Genomic DNA, 13,151 nt, shown 5'->3' with positions numbered 1-13,151 from the left:
TCCAATTATTATTGACATAATGCAAAGGATATATATCATTCTGACATATACTTGTACATATAATTTTAAATGAGCCAACTTCTAACACTAGAATTTATTTTTTACTTTACAAAATGTAAAAATTTGTTACAAAGTTTTATTTGTTAATTGCAATTAAACAAAGTTATTTTAAACCAAATTCAAAAAAATTAAGTGTCTTGATTTTAATTTTTATATAATTGTATATATAAACAACACAACAGAAAAAGAGCCATTCATTATTTTAAATGGTTACTAAATTCAGTGAACAAGTTTTCTTTTTGTAAAATATAATATATTGGGGGTTTTCAAATAGTGGAAAATTTATGTCTTAAATTTAAAATTAAAACATATTTAACAAAAAGACAATTGTTTTTTATGTAAAAATAAAATTTGTATTAATGAAAGTTAGTATTATATTTTTTAAATAAAATTTAGACACCATTATTTTAGTATTTTTGCTTAATCTATTACCAGCTTAGAAAAACCAAGGTTAGAATAAAAATGTGTAAAAGCAAGAATGCAGAGATGGGTACTTGAAAATGCAGTAAAGAATATACAACCAATAGAAAGCAGAATGTAAAGCCCTGATCTGCGCAGAGTCTTAAATATGAGAGACTGCATTGTCAGTTTTAAAGCAGTTGGGAAATCGGACCAAAGTGTCTGATGCTATTAGCAGCTGTTAGTCCGTACTCTGTATCTGATTTAGGTTTAGATTCAGGCAGTGCTTTCATGAAAGGTTCTATTTTCAAACCAGTGAATGAGGCATCTGTTCTGGTCAACTGTCAAAGTTGTAGTCTGCATATTGACACCACCATCTGACCAAATCTCAGTCTAGATGCTGCAAAAAACTGGTCCTGAGTTGGTTCCTCTAAAAGGAGCTGCCATGTCTCATGAGCCAATTGGAGTTGAGCGAGTTTGCTGTGGTAGGGTTAGCTGTCCCTCAAGATCCAAAGAGGATCCTGGAACAGGTCTGCTAAAAACAAAAATTTCTTGCTGTACACAGAGAACCAATTGCTGCAAGGATACTTATTTCAACTGTTTCTCAGACAAGTATGCTGAACATATGCCAGTAGTTAATTTACAGCAAGAAAACATGTTGAACAATAATTCTTGTTCTGTGAGTAGTAAGCAGAAGGATAACCCACAGTTGGGAGAAGGTGATTGAACCTTACTCAATATGTAGACATTATTTTACTGTTGCAATCAAGGCTTAGTGCTGGCATGATGATTATATATGGTTTGTCGTTAACATTCTGCAATATAACTGGTCAGAGAAAACCATCAAGGGTATGATCCACCAGGCAGACGGCAGAACCTTCCAAAATTTCCAATTATCAGCAGTACAAAGTTCATACAGGAGAACAATGAATTTTTAATTACACAAGTCTGCAAAATTTGGGTTGTGGAATGTTTTTTAACTTTTTATTTTGACTCATATGTATTTTTTAAAACTGAATCCGAAAAACCTTCATTTTTTCCATCATGTCAGAATTTTTGAAATTGCAAATTTCAAAATTTGTAAAAAGTTGAATGATTGAGAATGTGATAACATAAAATAGCCATAAAAGTTTTATTTTTTTACAATAAATTAATATAATATATTAACTTTTTGGGTTATACTATGCATTCTTATAGCTAAAAAATTGAGTTGTCTGAAGAGAATGCAGGGGGGAGGTTTGGGTTGAAAATAACAAGATGGTGGGAGAGTTTGGGCGACAGGTTGTGACAATACTTAATAAGATGTAACATGTTTATTGGCAGCTATCTGTGCCACTAGTTGTGACAAGACTTAACATGTTTATTAGCAGCTATCTGTGCCACTCATGCACCATATAACTACTATCAGTGCTGTTTCAACCATCAGCATGCATAAATAGTTTTTTTCCATCTTCTGTGATCAAATGTGTTTTTATCGGTGGAAAATATATTTTAGGCAATAAAGCAAACTTTCCTTTTTCAAAATGGCTTTAAGAGGCTGCAAATATTCTGCAGATTCGTTATGTTACATTTGTGATAAGTCAATGGTGGAAAGGTAACAAAGAAATATAACAAGTTTCATTCGACAAGTGTACCTCACATATTTCGGAGTGAAAATAGGAGATCAAGACAAAATTTGGGCACCCCACTACGTTTGCTACACATGTGTTGAAGGACTTAGATGGTGGTCAAGGGATGAAGCAAGAAGTGTTCAAATAGTGTGGCGAGAACCACTAAAATCACACCAATTATTGTTACTTTTGTTCAAATGGTGTTCACGGTTTCAATTTGAAGAATAAAGAATCATTTGTCCAAATATGCCATCTGCTTTACACCTGGTTCTTCATGGTCCAGACGTACCAGTGCTAATTCCACCAGAATATTTACCTGAAATATACAGTTCCACAGGTGATTTAATTTAAATGAAGATAACATCGAGGTATGAACCTGGAGATAGCTGTGCACCAGAGTTTTATTCACTGTCTGAACTAAATGATTTCGTTCGAGACTTACATCTGACCAAAGAAAATTCATAATTGCTTGGTTCAAGGCTTAAAGAAAACCTGCTAGCAGCTGGCACCTCATTTTCCTGGTTCAGATACACAGAAAAGAATTTTCTTCTATCTTTTTCAGAAGAAGGTCTTTTGTACTGATGTATGTGGACTTTTGACTTGATTTAACACTGCATATGAAAGAACCGATTGGAGACTGTTCATAGATTCATTCAAAAGAAGCATCAAAGTTGTCCTTCTTCACAATGGGAATACGTATCTGTCAATATCCATAGGATATTGTCTATTTAAAATAGGGTTACACAATAATTTAGAATACGTTCTCTATAAAATTAAATATGACAATCATAAATGAATTACGTGTGGTGATGTCAAAATAATATTGATGCTCCTAGGACAGCAAGGAGGATACATAAAGTTCCCTTATTTTTTGTGTGAATGGGATAGTAGAGACAGAGAAAATCATTGGATAAGAAAAGATTGGCCAAAAAGAGCTTCATTAGAACCTGGAACCAAAAATGTTCTCCGAAAAGCTCTCATAGATCCAAATAATGTTATCCTTCCACCTCAGCATATCAAGTTAGACTTGATAAAGCAATTCTTCAACGCCTTACCAAAAGAAAGTAAATGTTTTAAATACATCTATGACAAATTTCCGGTCTTATCAACCGCCAAACTAAAAGATCCTGACATTAGAAAACTTTTCAAAGATGGTAATTTTGAGAAACAAATGGAAATTGCAAAAAAAGAAGCCTGGGGAGCCTTTAAAGACGTAGTAACCAAGTTTCTGAGCAATAAGAAGGATCCAAACTTCAAATAAATCATTGAGAACATACTGCAGAAGTACAAAAATTTAGGTTGTTCTATGTAATTGAAGGTTCATTTCCTAAATTCACATGTGGATTATTTTCTTAAAAATCTGGGTGCCGTTAGCAACCCAGATGAATGAGAGATTTCGTCAGGACTTGAAAGAAATGGAAAGATGGTACTACGATGATGGCAGACTATTGCTGCATGTTACACAGAGATGAAACCTACAGAGAACATAGAAGGAAAAGCATGAAGCACAGTATAAGCCTCCAAAGAAACATTGACACATGGAATAAAATTGTAAGTATTTTACATACTTCGACATTAAGGGTGGGTGAAGAGGGAGAGTAGTTTCCAAAGGCATGACATACCTCATAAAGATTAATCAAATAAATAAAAATTAATTAATTAAAAAATTTACTATAATAGAAATTAGGCTTATTTTGTAGCAAGTTTCATTAGAAATTAAGGGGTCAATGAACCTCCCTACACTCATCTTCAGACCACTCAACTGTTTAGCTATAAGAATGCATAGTATAAGCCAAAAAAGTGAATATATTATATTAATTTATTATTAAAAAAAACATTTTATATCTATTTTATTTTATAACATTTTGTAATTTTTTAGTTTTTTACAAATTTTGAAATTTGCGATTTGTGAAGAATCCTGACATGATGGAAAACAATGAATGTTATTTTCGGATTCAGCGCTAAAAAATACGTAATAATCAATTATCAAAAACTATAAAACACAACCATCACAGGCTTGTGCTACATATTAAGAATATTTAATACAGTCTGATCTTCCAGCAGGCTCATTCCAACCAATCTAAGAAATATCAATTACAATGCATTTTAGGGAACTTATTTCCAATAAGAAAATGTATTTTACAATGTGAAAACACATAGTTGAACTAGGTTCAAATATCAATCTACACAAAACACCAGACACTTGTTTTGTCAGGTGGCAGGGCAATCAATAAATGTCAGGATATTGATTTAGGTAAATAGAAATGTAGATTTCAGCAATATTATGAGTGTATTTCAATTCTGCTTTCAGCTCTAGTGATTTGTCCTTCCCTTACCTTCAATCATACATCCAATATCTTTACCTTTGTCCAATATATGTACACAGTATATTATTTAATAACTTTATAATTCTAACATTTACAACAAATGATAAAACATTTGTTTCCTTTATTTGTTTTTTCTTTATTTAATTCAATGATTCTAACTAAAGTGCGTGCGTATACTGAATTTCATTCGTGTGGGTGTGGCGGTACTAGCAGCCTCTTTAAATACCTTTTTACACTTTAAATGTTATTCATTTAAATTTAATTCTACTACTCACCTCTGATGTCACAACATAGGAAACTACAGCAGCTGTACATCAGTGCTACATTAGCGCTCCTTGTGGTGAGAGGGGGTTTTAATGATGTACACTATACCCACTTAGCCACTAGTTTATTTAGAGTATTTTTTGAGGTGGAGGTGCAATTTTGCAAAAAATTTGTTTTTGGAAATATAACTATTTTTTAATTGCTAACAAATATGCCTAAAAAAAATAAAACCTTAATTAGGTGAAATCTTGAGATACTGAAGGTAACCTTACTCTACACCCTCACGCCCTTGAACTTTTAAGTTGAAAATTTAATGACATCAATGCCCCATATATAGAAGTAATCTGGTCAAATTTGGCCAAAATGCAGTCGAGTAGTTTTGGATGTAAAGTGTGAAACACCTAACACATGAACGTACATGTGAACATTTCTATTTGGTTTGCGTTTTTTTTTGGGTTTCTTAGGTGTCAAAATGTAAAGAGCCAGTGAAAACCAAAGATGCCCAAATTGGATCAATTATAATACTCTGCCTTCTAAAGCTGCAGCTCTGCAATAGAGCTAAGCAGTAAAGTCAAAATTAATGAATTCAAGTTACAATAATTAATTATAGCTTTTTTAATTAAATCTCTTTCTGAATAATAATATGTTGATTAGTCCCAATAAACCCTTTAACATTAATTGCTCCTAGCAGAGGAACAGTACGATTTACCTAAACCTTTTTCAAAGTACATTTCAGTAATAAAATACATGTTTACAGGAAAGTGATGTAATATATAAACATAGCAAAAATACTGGATAAGTGCTTAACAATCCTTTGCAACATTTTCAAATAGTTAATTTTGTACTTGCATTACATTATTATTTATTTTTCAGTACAATAACATTCATTATCATGCAATAAATATGACTTGTATTTTAATCATATTTTCTAATTTTTATTACAAATTTATTCATCTTACTTTATTAAAACAGAAGTTTTATTTTTACAGAATGAGTTGTTTTAGGAATAAAATAGAGACAAGAGTAAAGAGGGGTAACTAAAAAAAAAATCAATTAGTTTTAGTTTATTAGTGTTTTTCACATGGCTTCTTGTTAAATGCTACGTAAATACTAATTTATGCAGCATCTTTTATTTATTTTACTTATTTAGATTTCACTTATTAATAAAAGTTTAACATAATTCAAAAAATTCCAGTTTTAAACAATTTGTTAAAAAATAAATTTATAACACTGAACTTTTAAGTAGCTAACTATTAAATAGCTTAAAACAAAAGTCAGAAATAAATGACATAATTGTAATACAATGCAAAGCTCATCTCACATGACATTACAAACATGACAGCGTTGACCTGACAGTGTTAAACTTGCCCTTTGCTGAATTTCACAAATATTACTTTTATATAATAATGAAGTTGTTTGAGCCACATTATAAATATACACACAAAAGATGATTGAAAAGGAAAAAAATAATCTCCAAGTGCATTTTTGCAAGAGTAACCTTTTTTTTTTTTTTAAGGAAACTAATGATATATTTTTATGTTACTAATATATTATTGTACTTTCCTTATTTATGTCAATATAAGAATATAATTAATTCATAATAATTACAAGAATGCAGAACATTTTTGTGCCCAAAATAATGCAAATGATTATTATTAGAATAATATTATTCTTCATAATAACACACGTTTTGGAACAGAGCAATTATTTAAAAAAAAAAAAACAATTATTTTTTTATATCAACTGTTTGACTTAATTTCATAACTAACACTTCCATACCACACATTTTTATTGCTCTAATTAATGTATTTGTTGCTAAATTCTAAATCTTTTATATGATTAATGTATTCTTATCTTTGTCTCTTGTTAAAGTTTCCATCCCCAATACTTTTAAATATTTCAAACAAAGTAACCTTGAGTGTCCAAATACATGAATCCACCGAACTCTACACTTTTATTAATCTGAACAAGCCCAGTTTCCCATAGTTATCATACATATCTCACAGAAGCTTGAAAACAATAGGAAACTATGTTACTACTGATTTTTACTATATTATTTCAAGGTGGCAATTTAAAGAGTAACTGATTTATTTTTGTTTTGAATTAAGAGATAAAACTAATCAGGTTAAACTCATCACAAATCAGCTGATTTTGAAGTCGAGAGTTCTAAGGTTCAAATCCTACTAAAGGCAGTTACTTTTATACGGATTTGAATACTACATTGTGGATACCGTTGTTCTTTGGGGGTTGGGTTTCAATCACATCTTAGAAATGGTTGACCTGAGACTGTACAAGATTACACTTCATTTACATTCATATATATCATTCTCATTCATGCTCTTAAATAATACCTTATGGTGGTTCCAGAGGCTAAAAAGAAAAAAGAGAATTAATTGGTAAAAGATTATCTAGTCAGAAATTAGCTTAGTTTTATATAATAATGAAGTTGTATGAATAGAGCCACATTATAAATATACACACAAAATATCATTGAAAAGGAAAAAACTATTCCCAAGGGCATTTTTGCAAGAATAACCTTTTTTAAGGAAACTAATGATATATTTTTACGGTAATAATATATTATGGTATTTTCCTGATTTAGGTTAACATAAGAATATAATTAATTCATATTATTCAACTTATATATTAGGTTTACATGTATGTTTATAAGTATAAATATGATTTTCTTCTTTTTTGAGTTTGTGTTTTTTATACATAATTCTTATGGGGGTTTTATAAGTATTACGAATTAAATGATTATTCTAAAGTTGTTAAAATTTATTAATAAATTTAAATGTAACCAATTTGTTTTGCATACTGACAAACAGTTTTTTAAACACTATTCATGAAAACTAAACATTTTTTAAACATAAAACCAACACTTAAATCATTTTTACAAATCTTATTTTCTAATGCGAGATTTTTTTTTAAGACCAATTTCTTTTAAATAGTTCTTAAGGACTTCCATAAATTAAATTTAAATCTATTTCCAACACTAATTAAATTAACCTATTTAATATTAATTAACTTAATCTATCGTTTATATTAATTTTTATGTTTAGCAATTAAAATATTAAATTGATTTTATCTTTCAATTTAACTTTATCTGTAATTATTTATAACTATTCACATTTGAATATGACAAATTGTTAGATTCAAGTTATATAGAAATTGATACAGTCCTTCTGGGAAACAAATGACTACTCAAACTAAAGAACAAAACATATCACTCCTGTCATTGTAGGGGTAGATAGCTGACAAAATATCTGGCAAGTTTTGACTGTTTAGAAATTTCATAATAAAAGTCATTCTAAGGGCATAATACTAACAATTACTTTACTGACAATAACTGTGAATTAAAGTACCTGAATATTGTATGAAAATTAAGTGCTAGACATGGTTAAACAAAAATTCAAAATTAATGTTAAAATCTGTTGTAATAAATATTATTTTTTATAAACTGGTGAACAGAAGAAAAAACGTTATGCAAGCTGAATTACGGTTTAACATTAATTCTATTTCTAGTATAGAGAGAAACTCAATAATTTTTGCTTCAGAATGATTCAGTAAAAATCAGTGAAAATGTGGAGTTTTCTACTGGTTTTAATGGGCTAAACATATCTTTTTGAAATGTTTTCTCAAACCATTTTTTCCCCTTCTTTTTGAGTAAATTTATCTTGATATGGAAGTGAAAAGTATATAGAAAGAGCTTATAGATTCCAATAAAAGATACAATAAAACTATATATATATATATATATTTATATAGTCATCATAAATCATTTTGATTTCAGAAAAATAATAAATAGAAAATAGGCAATTTTAGTCATTATAATAATATTGTGAAGGAAAGATAGAAGAAAAACAAAGTTATTATATTTTAGTGGTAAATCTTTAGAATTTATTTGATAATGTGGAATAGAAATCTGAATTATACGTTTAAGATTTTTAAGAAAAATCAGTCTAAAATATGGGTTAATGAAAATGATTTACAATCACTTTAAGTAGCAGAAGAAAGCTGTGATGATACAAGAGAAATACAGGATATTAATAAATATAAGTTTCATTTTGAAATAGAAATATATTATTTAATCAAATATCTTTTCTGTTGCGGCAGAATGTTACAAATGGTAGAAAAAATGTTTAAGGAAGATAATGAAAGCAGATTTATCCTAGCAATGAGAATGTTCTTATAGAAGTGAAATTTATTGGTGCCAGAAAATCTTTTTTTTTTTTAGAGAATAAATTTAAAAAAAATTTATACAGATGATTCTGTTTTGTGGTGGTAAAAATAGGAAAGCCAGAGTTGTTGAAGAGTAGTTATTATAATATAATAATTGAAATAGATAGTAAGACAAATTCTAAAGTGAACTGGTTTTAAGACTGAATTTTATATTTGAAGCTTTACAGGAACAATTAAAAAAATTATTTCAACATTAAAGAGTTAACATTCATGAAAGAGTTCAACATTTACTCAAATGACAGATTCAGGAAAAATACAAAAATGAAATGAAGAACATTAAACAGTTTAAAAAATTGTAATCACAAAAATAATAATAAAAGTAGCTCAATATACATTAAGGGTATATTATACATAAGGAGTTGATTTACAATTAACTGTATTCCTAACAAACTAATTGATAAGTCCTGATGGAATACTTGATAACTCTTGGTAAGTATCATCTGAAAAATATAAGTATATGAAGTAAGGATGTTATACTGTCAACAGCTTTATTAATTTTTAATAGACTGGTTACTACAGAGTGATTCAAAGAAACGGGAAATTAAAAAAATTAAATAACGTTAATGAAAATTTTTTTTTAGAAAATGAATTTTATTTCATGTAATTGTACAAATGTTGCCATTTTAGGATACATACATTTTAGTTTATTTTTTAAAGATGACATCTTGCAGGTGACCTCCTCTTCTATGTAAATACTCGAACGAAGAGACTTCGTCTCTTCGTTAAATTAAATTGTTCATGGTTTAACGTAACATCTAAACTGGAATTTCCGCAATTGCTTCTTGGATCTTTGCCTTCAGTTCTTCCGTTGTAGCAGGTCTACTGTGGAACACTTTGCTTTTATGGTGACCCCACAAAAAGTAATCGCAAGCTGAGAGATCAGGCGATCTGGGGAGCCATCTAATGTCACCATTTCGTGAAATGACATGTCCAAACAATCGGTGTATAGCTGCCATCAATATTCGTGCAGTATGTGACGTTGCTCCGTCTTGTTGAAACCAGGTTATGTTAAGAATTGGTGGAAATCTCTTTTGTTGTTCTACAACAAAGGTTTCAAGCATGGCTACGTAACGAGCCGACGTCACTGTAATCGCAAGACCGTTGTCTTTCTTTCTTTCTGGAAAATTACAGAATTGTGCTCGCAAAACTGCATCGTTCAGTTTCAGTTCCTGGACGATCTGCAACTTGTATGGATGGAATTGCAAGTCCTTCACTAACATTCTTCGAACACTTGAACTATGCAATTGTAAAGATGCTGAGAGACGATGGATTGACCGATGTGGACTTTGTGTGACAGCATCTTGTAAAGCTTGAACATTCTGTGGTGTACGGACAGTTCGCTCGCGGCCTGGAGGTTTCTTTTTCATTGCCGAACCAGTTTCCTCAAAATTAGATATCCATGTTTTAATTGCATGTGCTGATGGAACACGGTCGTGCCGTCCCAGATTAAAATGACGGTGAAATTCTCTACGCGCTCCCTCCACACTGTCATTGTTTTTGTAAAACGCTTTGATAGCAAATGCACGTTGCGCACCACTCCAAGGATGACAACTAAATGGCAGGTTAGGTTAGAGAGGCTGACGCCACTTATCAAGTGGTACCAATCGCCCACGGCTACCAACACAACTTTCAAAAATTTCCCGTTTCTTTGAATCACCCTGTATTAACTGGAAACAATGCTAAATGTGTTTTCACTGCTAGCTGTTGGAATTTATTAGCAGCTAATGATCAACAGCAGTAGGTGGCGGTTAAAATGTATTAAAAATATGATACAATATATAAAATGGAACAATGATATAAAAAAAAAACACTAAACAGAATCACTTTAGTATTAACATAAAGCTATACATATAACTTTTATGTAAGCTAAGTATTAAACAAAAATACCAGTAAAAAATTTGTCTGTTATTAATAACTAATCTATGTTTGGTCAAATAACAATGGTGTTAAAGCTGAAGTAGTTGTTAACTTGCATATATTATTCTGTCTGGCTATGGTACCCCTTTTTATTTGGTTCACTAGGAAATATATTCAATTCTTGTAAAAGCTCAACTTAGAGAGACTGTTTAGGCAATGTTGTGGAAGGAGTTATTTTTTTGTATATCTGTGATTAGTGACTTTTAATATTGAAATGATGAGAATCATAACTATCTTGATAATAATTGCATTGTGAGTGTTCATTATTTACAACAAAAAAAATTGGTTTACCGTAAATAAATAGGTGAACATATATTATGTAGAACGTAGATGGAATATAATGTAATCACGCACAAATATAATTATAAACATAGTAAATATAAACGAAATCAAGTATACATATAAACAGAGGCAATACAAACAAAATACAGACATATTAAAAAACTAATTTAATCCAGACATATAAAAAAAAATTATCTTGGTAAAGACCATTACAAAGATTGGTAGTTTATACCTTGAAAGTTAAAACTAAATAAATAAACTCACATATCAATTATACATATAAACAGAGGAAATACAAACAAAATACAGACATATAAAAAAAACTATCTTGGTAAAGACCCATAAAAGGATTGGTAGTTTATACCTTGATAGTTAAAACTAAATAAATAAATTCATATAATAAATGAACTCACACAATACGTCCTAAAGGAATCACCTAATAAATTCATATGCGAATTTGTTTAACGTGTGGAGATTATTCGCCACGTGTATATATACGAGACTCACTAACATTTCTACCCTGAGCCAACAACTTCAAACACTGACTTATCCCATTCATATTTTTAATCAAACTTTACAAATGTTTAACATCACGATTTCAAAAACAAAACCTAAGCGATTGAGGTTATAGTTACTGTACGAGTAACGTCATTATCAGCTGTTAGATTATTTTGATTTCCTCCTTAATTATCGAAAAAAGAATATACATTTTATTTTACGTATATTCGATAAACAATAGTAGTTGGTAATGGATAATTTTAAGAAAATGTTTCTTCATTCAATAACGTTTCAAAATATATTTTTTTACTTAGCTTGTAAGAATATATTTACTCATAAGATATTTTATTATCATTCTCTTGAAGACTGCTACTATTAATTTTTCATAAATAGTCAAATTTGCTCAGAAAAAATTAATTTTATAAAACATGATATAGTATTTGAAGTTTCTGGCACAACTGATTATAAACAGCAGTGGAATGCATATGTCTGCCGTTGAATGTCGTCGTTGTCAGGCCTCGGGCCTAGTCGTTAATTTAATATTTATTTCCGTTTTATTCAGTTTTGTTTATTTTTTGTCTGTTTTATGTGTTAAACAAGACACAGATTTAATGTGTCTTGTGAACTTTTTGTGTTTAGCCGAATGGTAGCAATGAACGGGTTAAGTTTAAGTGAATTATGTTGCTTGTTTTGTTGCCCACCATGTCCATCAAGAATTGCAGCTAAACTTGCATTCCTCCCACCTGAACCAACCTATAGTTTACAATCTGATGAGTCCGGTTCGAAGTTTCAAATAAGCCTTACCGATAGAGCAGAATGGCATTACTCGGAAAGGGAAAAAGAAAATATAGAAGGATTTTTTGCAAGGACTTCTCGAGGAAACAGAATCGCATGTCTTTTTGTGAGGTGCAGTGCGAACGCGAGATTCACTATATTATTTTCTCACGGTAATGCTGTCGATTTAGGTCAGATGAGTAGTTTTTATTTAGGACTTGGGACTCGAATCAATTGTAATATATTTAGTTATGATTATTCTGGTTATGGGGTTAGTACGGGTAAACCTTCGGAGAAGAATCTTTATGCGGATATTGATGCTGCTTGGCAAACATTAAGGACGCGATATGGCATAAGTCCGGAAAACATTATTCTTTATGGCCAGAGTATTGGAACTGTACCGACCGTAGATTTGGCGTCGAGGTATGAAGTCGGTGCTGTTGTTCTACATTCTCCGCTTATGTCCGGCATGAGAGTGGCCTTTCCAAACACTAAAAGGACGTGGTTCTTTGATGCCTTTCCTAGGTGATTATATATGCTAATTTTATTTTATAATTTTATGTGCCTGTTAAAATGTACATAGTTTTTCTTAAAGTTATTACTGTCTGTAATAAATCCTTGATAACAGCACTGTAATTTGGAATTTCTGATTTTGTTAAATCCATCGTAGTGTTTTCACATGTATATTTGTTTCTGTAGCAGGTAAGCGTACTTATTAGTTTGCTTTAGTTTTTTTTGGCAGATTTGATTTCATTAGAACAATGCCCCTAATTGGCAA

At 30.4% G+C, this 13,151-nt stretch overlaps 2 protein-coding genes across 2 annotated transcripts in view; one reads left to right on the top strand and one right to left on the bottom strand.

The window, feature by feature from the left end:
* The window catches only part of LOC142321868 (major facilitator superfamily domain-containing protein 12-like), a 122,475-nt gene extending 110,749 nt beyond the window's left edge, over positions 1-11,726 (bottom strand). The window contains exon 1 of the mRNA XM_075360330.1: positions 11,515-11,726. The gene's annotated coding sequence lies outside the window, so the exon portion shown is untranslated. The remainder of the gene's footprint in view (positions 1-11,514) is intronic.
* A 360-nt stretch (positions 11,727-12,086) lies between these two features.
* Positions 12,087-13,151, top strand: part of LOC142321867 (alpha/beta hydrolase domain-containing protein 17B) — a 50,682-nt gene continuing 49,617 nt past the window's right edge. Inside the window, exon 1 of the mRNA XM_075360327.1 lies at positions 12,087-12,898. Coding sequence (XP_075216442.1) covers positions 12,243-12,898 — 656 coding nt within the window. The 5' untranslated portion in view covers positions 12,087-12,242. The remainder of the gene's footprint in view (positions 12,899-13,151) is intronic.

Source organism: Lycorma delicatula, chromosome 3 (assembly GCF_047948215.1).
Source record: "Lycorma delicatula isolate Av1 chromosome 3, ASM4794821v1, whole genome shotgun sequence".
Lineage (NCBI taxonomy): Eukaryota > Metazoa > Arthropoda > Insecta > Hemiptera > Fulgoridae > Lycorma > Lycorma delicatula.
This window is presented reverse-complemented; position numbering and strand designations above follow the sequence as displayed.